This window comes from Oncorhynchus gorbuscha, linkage group LG20 (assembly GCF_021184085.1).
Source record: "Oncorhynchus gorbuscha isolate QuinsamMale2020 ecotype Even-year linkage group LG20, OgorEven_v1.0, whole genome shotgun sequence".
In the NCBI taxonomy this organism is placed as follows: Eukaryota; Metazoa; Chordata; class Actinopteri; order Salmoniformes; family Salmonidae; genus Oncorhynchus; species Oncorhynchus gorbuscha.
Window position 1 is genome coordinate 10852581 of NC_060192.1, and position 24129 is coordinate 10876709.

The 24129-nt window shown below is 42.3% G+C and overlaps 1 protein-coding gene and 1 long non-coding RNA gene across 3 annotated transcripts; one reads left to right on the forward strand and one right to left on the reverse strand.

Annotated features, from left to right (window-relative positions):
* Window positions 1-1601: 1601 nt before the first annotated feature.
* On the forward strand, window positions 1602-17199 carry LOC124007180 (torsin-1A-like). 2 transcript variants are annotated; one of them, XM_046317561.1, is made up of 5 exons: window positions 1602-2505; window positions 7191-7456; window positions 9257-9432; window positions 10135-10262; window positions 15683-17199. In XM_046317561.1, exons 1-5 carry the CDS (start codon window positions 2316-2318, stop codon window positions 15925-15927), a joined length of 1005 nt encoding a protein of 334 aa, XP_046173517.1. In that variant the 5' UTR covers window positions 1602-2315; the 3' UTR covers window positions 15928-17199. The 2 variants fall into 2 exon arrangements, with proteins under 2 accessions (XP_046173517.1, XP_046173518.1); XM_046317562.1 differs by lacking the exon at window positions 1602-2505 and adding an exon at window positions 3126-3413.
* Window positions 17200-23118: 5919 nt separating this feature from the next.
* LOC124007073 lies at window positions 23119-24129 on the reverse strand. The gene is made up of 3 exons (XR_006833866.1): window positions 23679-24129; window positions 23564-23599; window positions 23119-23466 (listed from the first exon to the last, which is right to left on the reverse strand). It is a non-coding gene; the product is annotated as an uncharacterized LOC124007073 (long non-coding RNA).

Below are 24129 nucleotides of genomic sequence, written 5' to 3' on the forward strand. Positions count from 1 at the left end.
AGGCTGACTTGTTGGGGAACACATTTGCTAGGGTACATAGTGGGGTTGCTTTGGATGAAGTATATAAGCAACGCAGGTGTGAGATTTTAAATTATCGTGTTAATGTGTATAAGAAAAGAGATACTGTTGACTCTTCTTTAGATGCTGTCTTTACCATACATGTGATGGGTTTAAGGCTGTGGTTTGGAGTGAGGGGTTATACCTTCTGGTTGGAAACATGCCTGGTAAGGACCATTCATGTGTTGATAGTTATAGACCAATATCACTGACCTCTAACTTGTGTAAACTGATGGAAAAGATGATAGTCATATTTCCAGGAACATAGAGGTTTATTGAGTCAATGTCAAAGTGGATTCCGTAAAGGTAGATCTACTTTGGATGCATTAGTAAAGGTGAACAATGAAGTTGAAAAAACTGGTAATGAATTTTAATTTAATTTAATTTATTTTTATTTCACCTTTATTTAACCAGGTAGGCAAGTTGAGAACAAGTTCTCATTTACAATTGCGACCTGGCCAAGATAAAGCAAAGCAGTTCAACACATACAACAACACAGAGTTACACATGGAGTAAAACAAACATGTAGTCAATAATACAGTAGAAACAAGTCTATATACGATGTGAGCAAATGAGGTGAGATAAGGGAGGTAAAGGCAACAACAACAAAAAAGGCCATGGTGGCAAAGTAAATACAATATAGCAGGTAAAACACTGGAATGGTAGATTTGCAGTGGAGGAATGTGCAAAGTAGAAATAAAAATAAAAGAAGTAATGGCTGTCTTTTTTTCTTCTTCTTTTTTTTTACATTGAAAAGGCTTATGACACTATGTGGAGAGAAGGCATACTGATTAAGATGGAAAGACTTGGTATTGGTGGGAGATTATATAACTGGGTTACGGCCTTCTTATTTAATCACTCTTTTCGAGTTAATTGGATCCATTTTATTTGATGCCTATGGAGTTGTCAATGACTGTTGTTCAATGAGCGATTTAAATGGAAAGATCATGTCATAAACAAAGTGTAAGAAGGTGGTGAATCTTATGCGCTCGGTCTCTGGTTATTGGGGTTCTGACAAACAATTGTTGATGGATATTTATAGAGCTCTGATCAGGACGACAAGTGATTACAGGTGTATAGTTTATGGAATAGTGCCGAAGATTTGACTTCAGGAGTTGGACAGAATCCAGTATATAGCTTTAAGGATATGTATTGGTGCATTTAAATCAACACCTGTATGTGCCTTACTAGTGGAAGCAGGTGAGATACCTTTGGATATATGGCGTACAAAATTGTCATTAGCTTATTGGGTTAAGTGAGGTTGAGCATCCCACTGCTACTGTTTTAGATGATTGTTGGGAATATACTAGTAGACAAGGTAGTGGTTTTGGTTGGAAAGCTTGCTCATGAGTGGTTTGAGGGAGTTGGAGGTTGGCCCTTCTGTGGTGATAGGGGATGTTCCTCCATGGTTACTCCCAGATCCTGTTGTTGATCTAACCATGGTAGAGAAAAGGAAGGATTGGTCAGATGTCAGTGATACAGGGAAACTGGTTGACAATTACATTGGCAGAAGTTCTTGTGTTTTTTTTACCGCTTTTCACAGATGGATCCAAGGACCCAGATAGTGGGCAGGCATTTACATTCCTGAATTTGATGTGCAGATACGTAGAAGACTAACAGATTAACTTTCAGTGTACTCATTTGAACTGTAGCCAATAATAGTTGCCCTCCAGTGGGTGGAGAACAGAGTATGCTTAGATTCTGTCTGTGTTGAATAGTTTATCATCATGTAAATTTAATAGGAGTTGGAGATATTAATATTATTATGGAGAATTGAGAGAATGGGTGTATTAGTGAGATTCTGCTGGGTCCCAGCACATTCGGGTTTGGAAGGGAATCAAATTGAAGACCAATTAGCCAGTAGAGCTTTGAAACAAGATATATTTTTTATTAATTTTCCACTGGGTAGAGGTGAGGCCAAATGTAAAATCAGAGCCATTTTGACAGATGTGTGGCAGAAGAGATGGAACTCTGAGCCCAAGGGCTGTCATTTATATGCTGAGTTAGAAAGGGGGATTTAGAAATGTTGTAAACCGTGATTGACCACACACTAAAGCACAGTAGGTGGCAGCATGCACCTTTAATGTTGGGTTGCGGACCGACATTCTGTAATAGAAGAGGAAGAAGCTCAACTCAGTTGGGGCTCGCGCAGGCTATACTCTATAATACCATTTTGTATCTCATGTTATTTAACAGTCTGTAATCAAGTTTGTTTAGGTAAATATACACCGCTAGCTAGCTAGTAAACACTGTCAAAGATGCGACCGTTTTTTCTGTTGGGGTTTCTGTTGTCGAACATCACTGCGACGGCGGCGATTGAGCCTATCAGTACCAGCATAGCGGTTGGTATGGCTGCGGCTCTCACCGGCTTCCTCGCAACCTACCAGAACGTGTTTTACTATTTTCACGAATGTTGTAGACCAGAGTGGATCTCCTTCAACAGAACAGGTACGTTTAACATTTAGTACCGGCGTGCTAACACTTATTTTGGGGGGCCTTTCCAATTAATGGCGTTGCAACTAGGTTTTTTGAACATACCCTAATTTGTAGTAAGTAAAGTTATTATTGTCTTAACTTGGCTACTTGCATTTCTTTGGCTCACTCAGAACACATCTGTCCCTTAAAATTGTTGGCTTTCTGAACATAATTTGCAGTTTTAACTAAAAAATTCTGAAATGCTGAATGACATCCATGTGGCAAACCATGGCCGAAAGTAGCCGATGTTGAATGCGATCCCTTTTGTGGCTGTGGTAACGAGTGACACCCAGCAAAGTCAAAATGGGCTATATTGTAAAAATTAATTAACATAAAACGTAGCCTTTCTTTTAAGTTAGGGTTGTGTTTAATATCCGATTGTAAGAACATAAATTGTATAAATATGCGGAGTTTAGTAATTTATTATGCTGCGTTCATTTGCTAGTCGGAACTAGGAAACTCGGTAATGCCCGATTTGTTGTTTCGTTGAACACTGCTCGTGAAAACGAATAGCAGTTAGTAAATCGGAAAAATCCGAGTTTCATAGTTGCGACTAGTATTCCTGGTGACGACCATTTTGTTTCTGATGTGTTGGTGTCGCATAATGATTACGTATGAGGAAATGGTTGACTTGGACTCAACGTCTTTTCGTTCCTAAATTATAAACTTGGTAGCTAAACGTTTATTTGAAGTTAAAATGAAAGCAACATACAAAGCCTATTTCATATATTATGTATTGATATCGAGTGCTTTTGTCAATGCGTTCGAACCAATCTCAACCACATTTGTGGTCGGTTTGGGAGTTGCAGCAATGGGGCGGAAAATTTACAATTATGTATATGAAAGTTGCGATTCAAAATGGATTGCTTTTAATTCAACAGGTATGTGTACAGCTAAATATTAAATGGTTGGTGTGTTAACGCTTAGGCCAGTTGATCATGTAGACACAGCCAGTCCTTTTGCGTTTTAATATTGCAATTGCTTATCGATCTCCACCAGTATACGGTTGGCCTACTTTAGAAAACGAGGGTTGACTTAAGGGTCGTTAAATATTGGGTGGATGAAGTGCGGGTGGCTTGAGAAAACGATACCTTAAATCCATGAATGTAGAAGTCTTGTACTGTTTATATTTACAGGCTACATAGAAGTTTGTAATTTATTTGAGCCTATTTGGCGTTTGTGCATAAACCTAAGCGTTAAGGCCTAATTGTACCCGCGCCAAATTGCCTACATCCTAATCGCTAAATGGGAACGGGCAAAAAAATGGATCGACGTAGCCAATAAGAACTAGTAGGCTAGTTCTAGTAGGCTAGGCAGTAATCCGGTGATGCAATAGTCATGTAAACACCATACTCTGCTTATCTTAATAGTCGTAAAATCGAAATAAACACATAATTTTCTGAGGAATCTTTAGAATTAGAAGGACATCTAAACGCCTTAATTGGCGTTCCAAATGTGTTTGATCTGCGCATGTATCCGCATCGTTAGCACAAGCCTACCAGTTTGGCACGAGTGAAGTGAGTAATTGTGTATATATATGTTTTCCTTTATTTAACTAGGCAAGTCAGTTAAGAACTAATTCTTATTTAAAATGACGGCCTACACAGGCCAATCCCGGACAACGCTGGGCCAATTGTGCGCCGCCCTATGGGACCGCGGCAGGCTTGTGTAACAGCCTGGCCAGTTATCTAAATGCCTCTTAGAAGTCAAATCAAATCAAATTGTATTTGTCACATACACATGGTTAGCAGATGTTAATGCGAGTGTAGCGAAATGCTTGTGCTTCTAGTTCCGAAAATGCAGTGATAACCAACAAGTCATCTAACTAACAATTCCAAAACTACTGTCTTATACACAGTGTAAGGGGATAAAGAATATGTACATAAGGATATATGAATGAGTGATGGTACAGGGCAGCATACAGTAGATGGTATCGAGTACAGTATATACATATGAGATGAGTATGTAGACAAAGTAAACAAAGTGGCATAGTTAAAGTGGCTAGTGATACATGTATTACATAAGGATGCAGTCGATGATATAGAGTACAGTATATACGTATGCATATGAGATGAATAATGTAGGGTAAGTAACATTATTTAAGGTAGCATTGTTTAAAGTGGCTAGTGATGTATTTACATCATTTCCCATCAATTCCCATTATTAAAGTGGCTGGAGTTGGGTCAGTGTCAATGACAGTGTGTTGGCAGCAGCCACTCAATGTTAGTGGTGGCTGTTTAACAGTCTGATGGCCTTGAGATAGAAGCTGTTTTTCAGTCTCTCGGTCCCAGCTTTGATGCAGTTCACATCAGGGGCGCAGAAGTGAGGGGGGCATAACCTGGCAGGGGGTCCTCCCTCATTTTTTGGGGGGCATCTAAAGGTAATTCTACTATGGCTGTCCCTGACCAAGAGTTGTCTTTTTTTTTCCCGACCAATCGATTAATCAACATTTCTACAACTTTTTCCATGATCAACTATATTTTCTGAACTAGTCAGATGCTTTAAGCACGCTATTTGATGAAAAAAACACACACAAATGACTCAAAGGGAGCCGGAGATCAATGTGCCAATTTCTTACCATTTCTACCAATTTGCGTGCCAGTTGTGATTTCCATATGCACATTTTCGTGGGACAGTTGCATGTATAATAGTCTTTGTCTGAATCATTGTCTGTGGTTAATCTACATTCGATCTAATAAAAATTATACAAATCTAAAAGTTACTTTTAATGCCATTTGCCAACTATGTAATAATAACCTACATAAAGCCAACAACATTTCAGCCTTGCAGGTAGAAAAGAAAAATACATATCATATAAATTACATTGGCTAGGCCTGTCTGCAATGATCTTGAGACATTGTATCAACTGGGTCGCTCAAACTCCTGCTAGCTATTTGAGACATTGTATAAAATATTCTGGGCCCTCAGTTTCCAGTGCCAGTGATCTCGGGACAGACACAGCTGTAGGCTTCTTGTGCAAGGGATAAGAAGTAAGCAGGTGTTTTATAACGTTTCCACCGGATCAGAGCATTACATTTTTTGTTTTGGTTATCGAAAGGGAGAGAGCTGGAAATATAGTAAAAATTCTTTGAGGGCCTATTGTCATTCACAATTGATATTCAAACTTCTTTGTTTACTTGCTGTTTTAAGGTGAAGAAAAATTACTTTGAGAAGCTCCACAGCTCATTAGTGGGGCTGAGTTAAGACAATCAGAGATACTATCAGATATCCCCAAATGGGCACGTTACAAACAAATGGGCGCGTTACAAACAAAAGACGATTAATAAATTGACAAAATTGATTTCTGATTTTCCTGTATTTATCATGTACCCCGATTTCAGATGTCCATGTAAACAGGATTATTAGGGAAATCCTTCTTGCAAATCATGTAAACTTTTCAATCAAACTATTATATTAATCTAACTATCCACAATAATCACATTATTGTATGTATGTAACTGTACAATTGTCTGAGTTTAATTCAATAAGAGAAAAGTTGTTAAATAATAAGGGAGGGTCTGAAAAGTAGTGTTTGCTAAAGATTTGAATTGGTAAAAGAGGATGATAGATTGCTATTTTATGTGTTATGATTGTGAGGCACTATACACATTCAAATAGGCGTATGCACGTCAAGGGAACTGTAGTCTAGGCTACTGTTCAGATGGGTAGAATGGAAACTAAAATCTGGACACTTAAATGTGTAACCTCTCACATAGCCTTAAAAGTAACTCCTGCAGAATTTAAGCATGTATTGCAGTAAAATGATACACCAAATGTAGGCACAATTTTGACTCGGGAACAGGAGTGGAAAAATATGATTTCTTTCATTCAGCATCTTGAGAGAATGCGCAGTTAACACCTTCACAGACGGTATCTATATTCATCAGCATCAGAAAGCTAAACGTATTTCATCCACATAAAAGATGCATCCAAGCCAAACTGAAATCTTATCAGAAACATATTGGGTCATTTTCACAGCTTTCTATTTCCTTATAACCGGTCAAACTGAAATTTTAAACATAGTCTTACACGTTTAATTTTTTTTGTTATTGCATTTTCTTCCCGATCCCTAAACATATTTGCTCCAAGAAAGAAGCAGAGATGACCGAGAACTTTACTGCTGTCAACTAAATTAATGCATTAATTCTGTCGATTTATGACCTCACTGGTGAGCAAGGGTTTGTTTAGTCTTTCAGGGCAACATATAATGGCAGAAGAGAAGAAGCTGCAAGTATCTAATTATAGGCCCAGAAGTTGACTAACAAATCACCTACCAAAATGTTGGAAATCATAAGCAGAAACAGGCTATCTAAATCAGGCTAAAAAATATCCTTCAACCCCTGACAAAAACCGTTCCACCATCTGACTAGTCTATTTTCTATATTAGCAGGTTAGGGTCAAGTGCGGGCCTCAGATTTTCAATTTATCACATATAGTCGGGTGGTGGTGGAAGGGTAATTTGCAATTGCGGGTGGGTGGGTACGAGTGAACAAGCAGCGAGTGGACAAGCACCACTAGCCTACTTAGCAGCTGTGTCCTACATGTGTAACTAATCACATTAAGATAACCACCTATGATTAGTATAGAAATAATGGTGGTGCATTCGTAGCATATCCCATTCATTGACACTTAATAATCAACTCCTGCCCTGTCATCAGGTTTGGAAGTGGCCCTAGATCGGAAGCTGTTTGGTCAACATGTTGCCTCCAGAGTCATCCAGAAAGCTGTAACGGGATTCATGAACAATAAAAATCCTAAAAAGCCCCTGGTGCTCTCTCTACATGGCTGGACTGGCACAGGGAAGAACTTTGTCAGCCAGTTGATAGCTGAAAACCTCTACAAGGAGGGCATGGCCAGCAGTTTCATCCATCAGTTTGTTTCTACAGCTCACTTCCCTCATCTGAGTCAGATTGAGGACTACAAGGTAAAGCAAGTATTTTGTTATATTGTAATGTAATCCCCAGTAACCGTGGCAGGGAAATTCTCAATGGAGAATTAGGCTGTAAAAAAAAAAATGAAAACACTCTTATGCATCTTCTATATCAGTGGTGTATTCACATCTTACCCTACGAGGTCTGGAATTTACTACTGGTTTTCTGTTCTACCTGATAATGAATTGCACCCACCTGGTGTCCCAGGTCTAAATCGGTCCCTGGTTAGATGGGAAGAATGAAGGAGGGTTCTATATGATACAGGATGTACATTATTCAAAAGTTTGGCTACCTACTCATTCAAGGGTTTACTTTATTTTTTTACTATTTTCTACGTTGTAAAATAATAGTGGAGACATAACTATGAAATAACATATGGAATCATGTAGTAACCAAGAAAGTGTTAAGAAAATCCAAATATATTTTAGGTTCTTCAAAGTAGCCACCATTTGCATTTGACAGTTTTGCACACTTGGCATTCTCTCAACCAGCTTCACCTGAAATTATTTTTCAATAGTCTTGAAGGAGTTCCCATACATCCTGAGCACTTGTTAGCTGTTTTTTCTTCTCTCTGCGGTCCAACTCATCCCAAACTATGTCATTTGGGTTGAGGTCGGATTATTGTGGAGGCCGGGTCATCTAATGCATAATTTCATCACTCTCCTTGGTCAAATAGCCCTCACTGACAGTGTCACCAGAAAAGCACCACCACCTCCATGCTTCACGGTGGGATACGCACATGCGGAGATCATCTGTTCACCTACTGTGTCTCACAAAGACACGGCGGTTGGACTCAGCAGAGCAAAGGACAGATTTCCACCGGCCTAATGTCTATTGCTCGTGTTTCTTGGACCAAGCAAGTCTCTTCTTATTATTGGTGTTCTTTAGTAGTGGTTTCTTTGCAGCAAATCGACCATGAAGGCCTGATTCACGCAGTCTCCTCTGAACATTTATTTGGGCTGCAATGTCTGAGGCTGTTAACTATAATGAAATTATTCTCTGCAGCAGAGGTAACTATGGGTTTTCCTGTCCTGTGGCGGTCTTAATGAGAGCCAGTTTCATCATAGCGCTTGATGGGTTTTGCAACCGCACTTGAAGAAACTTTCAAATAATATGGACTTAGCCCAATTTGGTAAAATACCATCTTCTGTATGCCACCCCTACCAAGTCACAACACAACTGATTGGATCAAACATATTAAGAAGGAAAGACATTTACTTGTAACAAGGCACACCTGTTAATTGAAATGCATTCCAGGTGACTGCTGGGGTGGCAGGGTAGCCTAGTGGTTAGAGCTATTAACCGAAAGGTTGCAAGTTCAAATCCCCGAGCTGACAAGGTACAAATCTGTTGTTCTGCCCCTGAACAAGGCAGTTAACCCACTGTTCCTAGGCCGTCATTGAAAATAAGAATTTGTTCTTAACTGACTTGCCTAGTTAAATAAAGGTAAAATAAAAATAAATTTAAAAAGGCTGGTGGTGAGAATTCCAAGAGTGTGCAAAGCTGTCATCAAGGCTACTTTGAAGAATCTCAAATATATACAGATATTTAGACACTTTTTGGTTACTGCATGATTCCATGTGTGTTCATTCATAGTTTTGATATCTTCACTATTCTACAATGTAGGAAATAGTAAAAATAAAGAAGAGCCTTGAATGAGTAGGTGTGAACAAACTTTTGACTGGTACTGCATATCTGCGTTTAAAAATATATATATCTTACAGCATATCCGCAAAATATATCTTCACTGCTGTAGATAAGTCTGTGTTTTTACTGCTGTGACCATCCCTCAGTCTCAGCTGCAGCAGTGGGTCAAAGGCAACGTCACCAACTGCCCACGTTCCATGTTCATCTTTGACGAGATGGACAAGATGCACCCTGGCCTGATCGACTGTATAAAGCCCTACTTGGATTACTACGAAAATCTGGACGGGGTCTCCTACCGGCAAGCCATCTTCATCTTCCTCAGGTAGGGCAGACAGAATAGCAGTGTGTGATTTTTTTTTTTTTTTTGTGGTGTTTTTGGATACTTTTGTATTTTTTAAAACTGGATTTACAGTCCAAATATATTAGACATCCATGATCCTATCTTTCCCACAACTTAACGACTCGTTGTAGCAACCATGTTTTTACTTACCTAAGCGTCAGCTGTGAATCAGATACGACTCCCAAAACTAAAGTTCAGTTACTTCAGCTTTTTCTATTTAGCAAATAAAATCACCACACATGAACGTAATGCATTTATAAACGTCCCCTTGTCCAGATCAGTGAGGAAGAAAAAGATCATTGGAGCCAGCTTAAAGTGGCAATATGCAACTTTTATGGGCGAACTGACCAAATTCACATAGAAATGTGAGTTATAGACCTATAATTCTACTTGAAAGCATGTCTAAGAAGCGGTAGATCTGTTATGTGATTACTTTCTATGCTTCCAATTCACAAGTTTTGTTTTTGTTTCTTACTTTCAGTTTTGTACACCAGCTTCGAACAGCTGAAACTACAATATTATTAGTTGTAGAAAATATATTTCACAGTGGTTTAGATGGTACAATGATTGTGACAATATAAGCTAGTATAGTGTAGACCAACTGAAATTAGGCAAACTATTAGTTTTAGCAACCAGGAAATGGTAACTTTAATATCTACTAGTTTGTTTTGCTCATCTCCATAGCAACGCTGGAGGAGAGCACATCACGCAGGTGGCCCTGGACTTCTGGAAAGAAGGTCGAGACCGAGAGGAGATACAATTGCAGGACTTAGAACCAGCTCTCTCCCTGTCCGTGTTCAACAACAAGAAGAGTAAGCCACCTCTTTGCTGTCCTTCTTTAGGGCTGAAGCTTAACTTATGCACTTTGGTAACTCTATTCATAGTGGGTTTTTTTTACATTGAAAGCAGAGACACAGAGCTCAAATTGTATATCATACACTGCATTTGAGGAACAATGGGAAAGTAAACTCTGCTTTGAAATTTGATAAACTTGTAACCTCACTTTTGAGAAAATGGCCTTGGAATGTTTTGGTACATACTGGAGAGTTCTTTGTCTACAACCATTCCCATTGTTCACACCATCTTAAGCTTTAGCTTCACCAATCTCTTTAAGGTTTGATCTGAGCATTCTGTCCTAACAGCGGTCAAACATCCAAGCTAACTGGCTAACAGTTGTGGCAGTGACATTTTATTAAAATGGGCACTTGCATAGTGGAGTATTTTGTTTGGACATGTAGCTAGCTAGCTAAACGATGAACTATAATCCCAACTCATGACGTTACTACCCTGAATGAATCTGCAGGCAGCTAACCAACCAGGTGCAATGTTAGCTAGCTAACATTGGGCAATAACTAACCAAGCAAATGGCTCTGAAATACAAAATAATAAGATCATACATGTTAGCTAGCGAGCCAGCCAGCTAGCTAACAGTAATTTTAACTTGAAAGGAAAACGACTTTGTCAAAATTAGAAACGTGCAATGTCTGAAAATGTAGCTAGCTGGACTATCTTACCTTTATACACCATGGTTGGACACTTCTCCCTGTCACGGATGCCATGGTTGCCCTTAGTTCAAAGATGTAATCCGGAGACCGGTGTTTTCTGCATCTCCTTAGCTATCATAATCTAAAAAACTCTGTCCTCCAGAGTGGAGAGCAACACAATCGTGGCTAGTGGGAAGGTTGCTGCTTTTTACATTTACATTACATTTAAGTAATTTAGCAGACGCTCTTATCCAGAGCGACTTACAAATTGGTGCATTCACCTTATGACATCCAGTGGAACAACCACTTTACAATAGTGCATCTAAATATTTTAAGGGGGGGGGGGGTGAGAAGGATTACTTTATCCTATCCTAGGTATTCCTTAAAGAGGTGGGGTTTCAGGTGTCTCCGGAAGGTGGTGATTGACTCCGCTGTCCTGGCGTCGTGAGGGAGTTTGTTCCACCATTGGGGAGCCAGAGCAGCGAACAGTTTTGACTGGGCTGAACGGGAACTGTACTTCCTCAGTGGTAGGGAGGCGAGCAGGCCAGAGGTGGATGAACGCAGTGCCCTTATTTGGGTGTAGGGCCTGATCAGAGCCTGGAGGTACTGAGGTGCCGTTCCCCTCACAGCTCCGTAGGCAAGCACCATGATCTTGTAGCGGATGCGAGCTTCAACTGGAAGCCAGTGGAGAGAGCGGAGGAGCGGGGTGACGTGAGAGAACTTGGGAAGGTTGAACACTAGACGGGCTGCGGCGTTCTGGATGAGTTGTAGGGGTTTAATGGCACAGGCAGGGAGCCCAGCCAACAGCGAGTTGCAGTAATCCAGACGGGAGATGACAAGTGCCTGGATTAGGACCTGCGCCGCTTCCTGTGTGAGGCAGGGTCGTACTCTGCGGATGTTGTAGAGCATGAACCTACAGGAACGGGCCACCGCCTTGATGTTAGTTGAGAACGACAGGGTGTTGTCCAGGATCACGCCAAGGTTCTTAGCGCTCTGGGAGGAGGACACAATGGAGTTGTCAACCGTGATGGCGAGATCATGGAACGGGCAGTCCTTCCCCGGGAGGAAGAGCAGCTCCGTCTTGCCGAAGTTCAGCTTGAGGTGGTGATCCGTCATCCACACTGATATGTCTGCCAGACATGCAGAGATGCAATTCGCCACCTGGTCATCAGAAGTGGGAAAGGAGAAGATTAATTGTGTGTCGTCTGCATAGCAATGATAGGAGAGACCATGTGAGGTTATGACAGAGCCAAGTGACTTGGTGTATAGCGAGAATAGGAGAGGGCCTAGAACAGAGCCCTGGGGACACCAGTGGTGAGAGCGCGTGGTGAGGAGACAGATTCTCGCCACGCCACCTGGTAGGAGCGACCTGTCAGGTAGGACGCAATCCAAGCGTGGGCCGCGCCGGAGATGCCCAACTCGGAGAGGGTGGAGAGGAGGATCTGATGGTTCACAGTATCGAAGGCAGCCGATAGGTCTAGAAGGATGAGAGCAGAGGAGAGAGAGTTAGCTTTAGCGGTGCGGAGCGCCTCCGTGATACAGAGAAGAGCAGTCTCAGTTGAATGACTAGTCTTGAAACCTGACTGATTTGGATCAAGAAGGTCATTCTGAGAGAGATAGCGGGAGAGCTGACCAAGGACGGCACGTTCAAGAGTTTTGGAGAGAAAAGAAAGAAGGGATACTGGTCTGTAGTTGTTGACATCGGAGGGATCGAGTGTAGGTTTTTTCAGAAGGGGTGCAAGTCTCGCTCTCTTGAAGACGGAAGGGACGTAGCCAGCGGTCAGGGATAAGTTGATGAGCGAGGTGAGGTAAGGGAGAAGGTCTCCGGAAATGGTCTGGAGAAGAGAGGAGGGGATAGGGTCGAGCGGGCAGGTTGTTGGGCGGCCGGCCGTCACAAGATGCGAGATTTCATCTGGAGAGAGAGGGGAGAAAGAGGTCAGAGCACAGGGTAGGGCAGTGTGAGCAGAACCAGCGGTGTCGTTAGACTTAGCAAACGAGGATCGGATGTCGTCGACCTTCTTTTCAAAATGGTTGACGAAGTCATCTGCAGAGAGGGAGGAGGTGGGGGAGGGGGAGGAGGATTCAGGAGGGAGGAGAAGGTGGCAAAGAGCTTCCTAGGGTTAGAGGCAGATGCTTGGAATTTAGAGTGGTAGAAAGTGGCTTTAGCAGCAGAGACAGAGGAGGAAAATGTAGAGAGGAGGGAGTGAAAGGATGCCAGGTCCGCAGGGAGGCGAGTTTTCCTCCATTTCCGCTCGGCTGCCCGGAGCCCTGTTCTGTGAGCTCGCAATGAGTCGTCAAGCCACGGAGCGGGAGGGGAGGACCGAGCCGGCCTGGAAGATAGGGGACATAGAGAGTCAAAGGATGCAGAAAGGGAGGAGAGGAGGGTTGAGGAGGCAGAATCAGGAGATAGGTTGGAGAAGGTTTGAGCAGAGGGAAGAGATGATAGGATGGAAGAGGAGAGAGTAGCGGGGGAGAGAGAGCGAAGGTTGGGACGGCGCGATACCATCCGAGTAGGGGCAGTGTGGGAAGTGTTGGATGAGAGCGAGAGGGAAAAGGATACAAGGTAGTGGTCGGAGACTTGGAGGGGAGTTGCAATGAGGTTAGTGGAAGAACAGCATCTAGTAAAGATGAGGTCGAGCGTATTGCCTGCCTTGTGAGTAGGGGGGATGGTGAGAGGGTGAGGTCAAAAGAGGAGAGGAGTGGAAAGAAGGAGGCAGAGAGGAATGAGTCAAAGGTAGACGTGGGGAGGTTAAAGTCGCCCAGAACTGTGAGAGGTGAGCCGTCCTCAGGAAAGGAGCTTATCAAGGCATCAAGCTCATTGATGAACTCTCCGAGGGGACCTGGAGGGCGATAAATGATAAGGATGTTAAGCTTGAAAGGGCTGGTAACTGTGACAGCATGAAATTCAAAGGAGGCGATAGACAGATGGGTAAGGGGAGAAAGAGAGAATGACCACTTGGGAGAGATAAGGATCCCGATGCCACCACCCCGCTGACCAGAAGCTCTCGGGGTGTGCGAGAACACGTGGGCGGACGAAGAGAGAGCAGTAGGAGTAGCAGTGTTATCTGTGGTGATCCATGTTTCTGTCAGTGCCAAGAAGTCGAGGGACTGGAGGGAGGCATAGGCTGAGATGAACTCTGCCTTGTTGGCTGCAGATCGGCAGTTCCAGAGGCTACCGGAGACCTGGAACTCCACGTGGGTCGTGCGCGCTGGGACCACCAGATTAGGGTGGCAGGTGGCAGCGGCCACGCGGTGTGGAGCGTTTGTATGGTCTGTGCAGAGAGGAGAGAACAGGGATAGACAAACACATAGTTGACAGGCTACAGAAGAGGCTACGCTAATGCAAGGAGATTGGAATGACAAGTGGACTACACGTCTCGAATGTTCAGAAAGTTAAGCTTACGTAGCAAGAATCTTATTGACTAAAATTATTATAATGATACAGTACTGCTGAAGTAGGCTAGCTGGCAGTGGCTGCGTTGTTGACTTTGTAGGCTAGCTGGCAGTGGCTGCGTTGTTGACACTACACTAATCAAGTCGTTCCGTTGAGTGTAATAGTTTCTACAGTGCTGCTATTCGGGGGCTAGCTGGCTAGTAGCTAGTAGTGTTGATTACGTTACGTTGCGTTAAAAGAACGACAATAGCTGGCTAGCTAACCTAGAAAATCGGTCAAGACTACACAATTATCTTTGATACACAGACGGCTATGTAGCTAGCTATGTAGCTAGCTACGATCAAACAAATCAAACCGTTGTGCTGTAATGAAATGAAATGAAAAATGTGATACTACCTGTGGAGCGAAGCGGAATGCGACCGGGTTGTTGAGTGCGGAAGTTCTATTCCGTAGACGTTGGCTAGCTGTTGGCTAGCTAGCAGTGTCTCCTACGTTAAGGACGACAAATAGCTGGCTAGCTAACCTCGGTAAATTAAGATAATCACTCTAAGACTACACGCTCTAAACTACACAATTATCTTGGATACGAAGACAACAAAGACAACTATGTAGCTAGCTAACACTACACTAATCAAGTCGTTCAGTTGAGTGTAATAGTTTCTACAGTGCTGCTATTCGGTAGACGGTGGACGTTTGCTAGCTGGCTAGCGGCTGGGCAGATAGCAGTGTAGACTACGTTAGGACGACAAATACGAAGTTGCAATAGAAGTGCTGACTGTTTCACTTTGTTGTCCTCTTTCTTTTCCTTTTTCTTCTGTCCTTCTTTTGTCCTTATTTTGTCTTCCTTTCTTCTGTTAACTAGATATTTTTTTCTGTGGCTAAACCAACTAGACTCGTAATTTAACAATTGTATTTATATTTACAGATGGCATAACATTTTTATTAAGGCACATGAAAGTTCACATGTTCCAGAAGGCATTTCTGCCCAAAAAATAATAATATATATTACTTACAAATGGCTCTCATGTGAAGTAGTGAGCCGCGACATACGCCTCGTTTCCTGAAACAGATCACATGTTTCTCTAAGGTCAGGATTTTCTACTTTTGTTACTACAGCTGGGGTTTGAAGACTGGGGATGTTATTGGAGACTTTTCATACCTTCAATAGAAAGATTACCTGTGATATCTATTCTGTCCATCTGCCTTTCTTGCCCCTGCCCATTTTGACTTTCCTTGCCCCCTTAGGCACTTGTGTACATCTGAGAGGATTGGGTAATTGGGTAAGCAATTGGTGGTAGCTTCTTCTTGCCCATCTTATGACTGTGTCCCCCCCTCCCTCCCTTTCCCTGTGTAGGTGGGTTGTGGCACACCAGTCTGATAGACAAGAACCTAGTTGACTTCTTTGTCCCCTTCCTGCCTCTGGAGTACAGACACGTGCTGCTGTGTGGCATGGCAGAGATGTCCGCCAAGGGTCTGAAGCCTGACCAGGACGTGGTTGACCAGATGGCCAGAGACTTGGTCTATTTCCCCAAGAGTGAGAAGATCTTCTCTGGCAAGGGCTGCAAGACCATCGGTGGCAAGCTAGATTACTACACGTAGTGCGTGTTTGAGATCGACTACGTTGCTGCCGGCGGCTGCGGACTGACTGATCTAAACATAATGAGTAGTAATTAGGATGGTTTGTAGGTCTGATCAGTTTGTCTGCAGTTGTTGACCGCAATGTAGACGATCTCAGAGGGAACAGCTACTTCGTCTGTCTACCATCTACTCTGTGTGCACTTTCTTAATGAGAACATCTCCGCCAGTCGGAGTGAGGAAGTCAGTGACTGAACTCAGAGGATGATGACCTGCCCATCAGGTCTCCCAACTTCAACACAACCATGTGGAGGACATAATTGGTCTCTTTCTAATGTCATTTCTCCCTGAAGATGGACTACTGAGAGAGAGGAGGGCAAATTTTAAAAGGAGAGAGAAAAAACACTGAGGGGAAATGCAATTTTTAACCAATCAAGGTGCTTGATCCTGACATATTCTGTGAATGAATATCTCCAAATAATGATTTCCTTTTTCATGGAATTCTGCTGCACATGAACTATGGCAAGTGAAAATGAGTTGTGTATTAGAAACAAATGTGGTTTAAAGTTACAATCTCTAAATCAATTTTTTCAGCCAAATGGCATCCCTGACACGTGGTTTGTTTTCAATCTGAGGGGTGCTGGGACCGGACAAATGTCACCACTCTCCAAACGACAGATGGATTCAAGGACTCGCAGTCTGAGATCAACGTGATGATTATATTCTTCAAGAAACAATGGGTACATATTGTTACTCTAAATAAGAATTGGACAGCTGTAACTATTTCCGCTTGCCCCTTTAATTGTCATTGAAAATGTAGCAACTGAAATATTGTGTATTTGTGGTTCACTGGATACCCATTGTTTATTTTATTTCTGTTGTTAGTACCCAGTTTACCAATACCTAAACATAGAAAAATCTGCCTTAAAACTTGCAGAAATTTTGCCTACTCATTCACCAGAAGCATTGTGTACATTTCAAAATCTGCATCTTTGTGGGTATACAAGTATTTCGTTCAGTTCACCAATTTTATGACACATTTTTCAAGGTTGATCCAGATTTGTCCTAAATCATTTAATTGAGTAGTCCAACATTCCATCTTGATTAAATATCTGCAATGAAGTAAATCCAATTGTAATTTGTTTTAATTTAACTTAACCACAATGAAACAATTGTAGCTTTTATGTATAACTGTATACCATGCCTTAGTTGGCATACTGTTCCCTGTCTAAACAATGCACAAAATAATTACAGGAAAGAATGTTCACAATTCTTCATTAAAATGTTTTTACATGGGAAAAATCGGTTTTGTTTGAGTAAATGAAATATCAAACCGTTTTGAAGGTAATGTAAGAACTACTACGTTTAAGTCAGGACATCAAAGGAGGCATATTTGTACATTTGACACTCTAAGCATTCTAGCTTGCTCATTTAAGCCTTTTTGGGTATTATATTCATGCGAGACCATAACTTAGCTGGGATTTTAGTCAATAGACAGGTTGTAGGCTTATCTGATCTTGTCCATAAGTGAAATATCTTTCATCTCTTCTCACCTCCCTGTATCCTGGCCTGCAGGGAGGTCAGCTCCACACTCTTTACCCCTTCTCTCTTCTGCCTCCTGGTGGTATTGAACAGATTGAGGGCCTTCATGGCGTTGGTCATCACAAACAGCAGTAGCACTACGACCAGTCTGATGGTGAAAGCTGTCGGTTGGTGCAATAGAAACACAAAATGGGGGGATTGATTATCAGCAAATATGATCTAGGATCCGTTTAGCTTTTTTGACCATGTTGAATAAGATTACATGGACAGTGGGGATCTAATCTTAGATTAGCAGTCTCCTACTCTTAGACATGAAGAAAACAGCCCCAAATCTAAGCATCTGTGGAAATCTGTCAATATTGACAAAGTCAAAAGGTTAATTCCATTTTCAGTTTACCTGTGACAATGAGGGAGTGGAACTCAGAAGTTTTGACAAAATACATTTTTATGAACACAGGTGTAGTTCCTTTGGTGGAAGTAATCTGTAGCAAGGAAGAGGAAGGCAGCAGAGTGATTGACAGCTGGCTGAGTCTAGGGTCTTGTGGAGCCAGTGAAAGTGAGAAGGAAGGAGCCTCCTGGGTACTGTGGTGGAGTGGAGCAGGTGAAGCTTGTCGCCCCATAACACCTCTGTCGCCTAGAGACCCCTCCCATTGGGGCAGTCAGAGATATTAGGCTGGAGAAGGAGATCTGAGCAGATGACCTCAACAGGATGGTATTGAACCAAAATCAATTAAAATAAACTATCCTTTCTATTGAGAAAATACATTGAGCCATCACATTTAAAAGATATCATCAGTATCTCTTCTGGAACAGAGTGGTTTAGCATTGAAACAGCAAAGCCACAGCCCAGTTGTCTACATATTACTTCTGCAACACCCATTTCTTGAAAGAAGCCGCTCTAGCCTTTAGCTCAGAGCGGATGTTGCCTGTAATGCATGATTTATAGTTGGGATATGTACAGTGCATTCGGAAAGTTATCAGACCCCTTGACTTTTTCAACATTTTGTTACATTACAGCCTTATTCTAAAATTGATTAAATTAAAGGTTGTACTCATCAATCTACACAATACCCCACAATGACAAATCGCAAACAGGTTTTTAGAAATTTGAACAAATCTATTAATATTAAAAAACATACCTTATTTACCTAAGTATTCAGACCCTTTGCTGTGAGACACACAATTGAACTCTGGTGCATTCTGTTTCCATTGCTCATCCTTGATGTTTCTGTAACTTGATTGGAGTCCACCTGATGTAAATTCAATTGACTGGACATGATTTGGAAAGGCACCCATCTGTCTGTATAAGGTCCCACAGTTGACAATGCATGTCAGAGCAAAAACCAAGCCATGAGGTCGAAGGAATTGTCCGTAGAGCTCCAAGACAGGATTATGTCGGGCACAGATCTGCGGAAGGGTACCAGAAAATGTCTGCAGCATTAAAGGTCCCCAAGAACAGTGGCCATCATTCTTAAATGGAAGACATTTGGAACCACCAAGACTCTTCCTAGAGCTGGCAGTCTGGTAAAACTGAGCAATTGGGGGAGAAGAGCCTTGGTCAGGGAAGTGACCAAGAACCCAATGAGCTCCTGAGTTCATCTGAGGAGATGGGAGAACCTTCCAGAATGACAACCATCTCTGTAGCTCAGTTGGTAGAGCATGGCGCTTGTAACGCCAGGGTAGTGGGTTCGATCCCCGGGACCACCCATACGTAGAATGTATGCACACATGACTGTAAGTCGCTTTGGATAAAAGCGTCTGCTAAATGGCATATATTACAATATTATCTCTGCAGCACTCCACCAATCAGGCATTCATGGTAGAGTGGCCAGACTGAAGCCACTCCTCAGTAAAAGGCACAAGAAAGCCTGTTTGGAATTTAACAAAAGGCACCTAAAGGACTCAGACCATGAGAAACAATTTTCTCTGATCTGATGAAACCAAGATCTTGGACCTGAATACCAAGCGTCACGTCTGGAAGAAACCTGGCACCAATACGGTTAAGCATTGTGGTGGCAGCATCATGTTGTGGGAATGCTTTTCAGCAGCAGGGACTAGGAGACTCGTCAGGATTGAGGGAAAGATGAATGGAGCAAATTACAGAGAGATCTTGGATGAAAACCTGCTTCAGAACACTCAGGACCTCGGACTGTGGCGAAGGTTCACCTTTCAACAGGACAACGACCCTAAGCACACAGCCAAGACAACACAGGAGTGGCTTCGGGACAAGTCTCTGTATGTCATTGTGTGGCCCAGCCAGAACCCAGACTTGAATCTGATCGAACATCTCTGGAGAGACCTGAAAATAGCTGTGCTGCGATGCTCCCCATCCAACCTGACAGAGCTTGAGAGGATCTGCAGAGAAGAATGGGAGAAACTCCCCAAGTACAGGTGTGCCAAGCTTGTAGCGTCATACCCAAGTAGACTCGAGGCTGCAATTGCCGCCAAAGGTGCTTCAACAAAGTACTGAGTAAAGGGTCTGAGTACTTATGTAAATGACATATTTCAGTTTTTAATTTAATATTTGCAAAAATGTCAACACAACTTGTTTTTGCTTTGTCATTATGGTGTATTGTGTGTAGATTGATGAGAAAAAAAGAATTCAATACATTTTATATTAAGACTAATCTAACAAAATGTGGAAAAGGTCAAGGGGTCTGAATACTTTCCGAATGCACTGTATGTACGGTCACAATAAAGAAGTGGTCAGATGAGGTGGGTGCTAACCTACAGGACTGTTTTGCTAGCACATACTGGAATATGTTCCGGGACCCATCCTATGTCATTGAAGAGTCACCGGCTTCATCAATAAGTGCATCGACGACGTCGTCCCCACAGTGACCAACCAGAAGCCATGGATTACAGGCAACATCTGCACTGAGCTAAAGGCTAGAGCTGCCTCTTTCAAAGAGTGAGACACTTACTGGGATACTTACAACAAATCCCACTACGCCCTCCAACAAACCATCAAATAGGCAAAGTGACAATACAGGACTATCACAGATTACAAACTATCACAGATTACAAAGGGAAACCCAGTTACACGACAGAGTTTACCAGATGAGCGAAATGACTTCTATGCTCGCTTTGAGGCAAGCAACACTAAACCATGCTTGAGAGCAGCAGCTGTTGATCACGCTCTCTGTAGCCAATGTGAGTATGACCTTTAAACAGATAATGCATGTCATTACAACAAGATGCCCAGCGCTTCATGCCCACTCTCTCCTCACCCGCATCCTACACCACACTTGTCTGTCCAATGCATGTATGTAGCTTGCCCGCTCCCTCGCAAGCTGCTCTATCCATTGTTCATTTAATGTTGAGCTAAATAAAAACCATTTTAAAGTAGATTTAAAAAGGAACAATATAAACCATTACTTATTTTGGGTTCAAACCAGTACAGCACTTTATTTTGCTGGTCAAACAGCGGAATGGAATGAAAAAAAGGGCAGGTACAGGTAACTGCATATTTGGAGTGTATCTGAAAGTGGGCGTTGCAAAAGAACTGGGTGGATCAACAGGGATGGGTGAAACATCAGGGGCCTGTTGCACAAAACTAGGATAAGGGATTAAGCCAGGATATCTTTGTGATCCTGGCTCAATTGATCCGTAATCCGGTTGCACTAAAGATGGATAGGGGGCATTTATTCTGTGGAGCTAGCCTGCTCCAGACCAGGCTAAATTCCAGGATCTATTTAATCTCATCCCTAATGTCAGTCAGCAGTCACCACAAATGGAAACCAATAGTTATTTCACTGCTCACTATACATTATCACATATAACTAGACCCACTGTCATTATTTAAACGTTTGTGATCATTAATGTCAATGATTTTGGATAAAAAATTATTTTTAGATGTTGCTATCATTAGATAATTTACAGTTTCCCATAGACTATATATAAAATGATAGAATATTAGGGCCACAGAGGGAAAAAAAAGACAAGTCATAATATTGTAACCAGTTGTTTTAAAGGAGGACAGTTGTTAAAATGACAGATGTGGGGCATTTCGTGAAATTGTACTTCAGTATGGTTTCATAAACAAAGACATGCTGATGTGCCAGAATATTAAGTATCACATTGTCATAAGTATCAAAACTGTAAAAACAATATGTAGCTTTTCTGCAGAAAGAACCAGCCTCATCAATTTATGACTTTATCCTTTTTCTTCAGTGTGGCCCTAGTACTCTGTCATATAAACATACACATTCCATATGAATATAAAAACACAATGTGTAACATTATGTTCCTTTATTGAATAAGGACAAAACAAAGCAGGTAAACCATCAGCTCCTTTCGAAACTGAAGTCACAGTGACTCTACAAGATGGAAAGCACAGAATCCAAGCATATTATACAAAATGATACATACACATTCAAAGGTCTGTATATAACACACCCTGCATGTCTGCACACTAAAATAAATGCAGGACAAATCCATACACATCAACTGAACAGACAAATGAATGGATGCAGTAGCCTCCCTGCAGCCTTGTATTACACACAGTATACCGCACAAACATCATAAGAGGCCAAATTCGTAAAAAAACGAACCCAAAAAAACCCAAATTCCTCTGCCACCGCAGGACATATTTAACCAAAATTGAAAGCACACATACTAACTAAAATAATTCAACACATATTGGTCCCTCAGCAGCCGACCACTGTCGTCATCAGGGAAGATTGCCGGATTGTCCCAGTCCATGGCTGGTGGCACTCTGGGGGCCCTCTCCTTCCTCAGGCAGGCCACATTGTGGAGGACAGCACAAGCCACAGTAATATCACATGCCCTAACAGGGCTGACCCTTAATTTGTGAAGGCAGTGAAAGCGTGCCTTCAGGAGGCCAAAGGTCATTTCAACTCTGGCCCTGGTCCTGGCATGGGCATGGTTGTAGGCCTGCTGTGCTTCCTGGGGTCTGTGAAAGGTGTCAGGAGAAAAGGCTGGCAGCCATACCCCCTGTCTCCCAGCAACACACCAGATAATTCACCTGTCAACACAAAATCTCATCATTACTACCTCATAAACACAGTGATATTCTTGACACAGCCATGATGGTTATAAATAGGGGTTGTGTGGCTTACCTTGTGATAGGCACTGATAGATTTCAGAGGCCCGAAAGATTCTGGAGTCATGGACTGAGCCAGGCCATTTTGCCACAACATTGCTGATCACACAGTCAGCATTGCAGACCATCTGAAATCATAAGATGAGGAATATTACACCAATCAATGCACATCACTGGCAATGCAGAGTGTTCGTCAATGGACAATATCAAAAAGTTATGTTCACCTGAACATTAATGCTGTGAAAGGATTTCCTATTCACAAAATCGGCCTCATGGGCACCTGAGGGGCTTTTATCCTTATGTATGTGCAGTCCACTGCACCAATGACATTGGGGAAACCTGTCACACAAAGTAATGAGTATCCTACTATGTGTTAACAGTTGTCCTGTAATTTGTAGATCCTCTTACCTGCAATCCTATAGAACTCCTCTTTGATGTCACAGAGTCTTCTGTGGCCAGGGAAGGAGATGAAGACATCTGCTAATGCTTTGATAGCCAGACACACACTCCTTATTGTGCGGCAAATTGTGGCCTTGTTCAGCTGTTCTGCATCCCCCACAGGAAGGCTCCACTAGCAAAAAAGCGCAAGGCCACACAAACCATTTGCTCCACACTCAGTGCATGGCTCCGTGCAGTGTGGTGCTTAATCCTGGGACCCAGTAGTCTGCATAGATACCTGATGCCATCTGCAGAAAACCTGTATCTTTCATATAGATGGTCATCAGGGAAGGCCAGTGGGTCCAACCGGTCCCTGAAGACCCTTTCTCGCCTGAAGGCTCTCCTCAGCACAAGTGCTTCTTCATCCACCACATCTCGCACGAATGGGCATGCCATTGTCAGAGCAGAAAGGAACACACAATTTTGGGCCTTCATATAGGCTAGTGGCCACACCTGGTGCTGGGGGGGTGGGCAAAAGAGGGCGATGCCTTATAACGATGACTTGGTTGTACTGATTGCTGGGAAAATAAAAAAAACTTAGAAAGATGCCACCGTCCTGTGTGCTCACAATAAGAGCTCATATGTCATGGCTCACTTGACTTTACGAGAATATACCTAATTTTTATTTTGAGCTGTGTCATCTTCTTGGAGCTGGGGGAGGAAATACAAATAATGATTAATACATTTGTGTTACAGTTAGCATACAGTGTACATTGAAGTCATATCTCACCTCCCTCTCAAGTTTTTTTATTTCAAGGTCCAGTTTCCTAATTGTCCTCTTTTTTATTTCGGACTCCAGTGCAAGATTTTCCATCTTTTTCTTCTTGTACTGAATGTCTATGTCTGCCAGTTCTATTTGGCGCCGGAGGTGGTTGCCATACAACTTTCTGATAGCTTGTGCGCTCTGTGAACACAATACAATTAGCGCAGCTGGAATTTGGCAGGATGTGGTGTCCTTTTATTAATACGCACTATGTTGCCAGGCTGGTTTTCCCACTGTATAGCATCTGGGTCCTGTAAAAGAAATTAGATTTTTTGATTTTGATGAGGACTCCTCACCATTGTAGAGTAAATAGTACTTTCACAGTCTTACCATGATACCTCATGCCTTCTGGAATCCAGAGAGATGGTCTCCTCCTCATCATCATCGTCTCCATCATGTGCTGTTGCTGCTGCACTGG

Coding starts and splice junctions, on each gene's coding strand:
- LOC124007180 (XM_046317561.1), top strand. CDS start 2,316: ATGCGACCGTTTTTTCTGTTGGGGTTTCTGTTGTCGAACATCACTGCG. Junction 7,457..9,256: donor GTCAGATTGAGGACTACAAG/GTAAAGCAAGTA, acceptor ACCATCCCTCAG/TCTCAGCTGCAGCAGTGGGT. Junction 10,263..15,682: donor CGTGTTCAACAACAAGAAGA/GTAAGCCACCTC, acceptor TTCCCTGTGTAG/GTGGGTTGTGGCACACCAGT.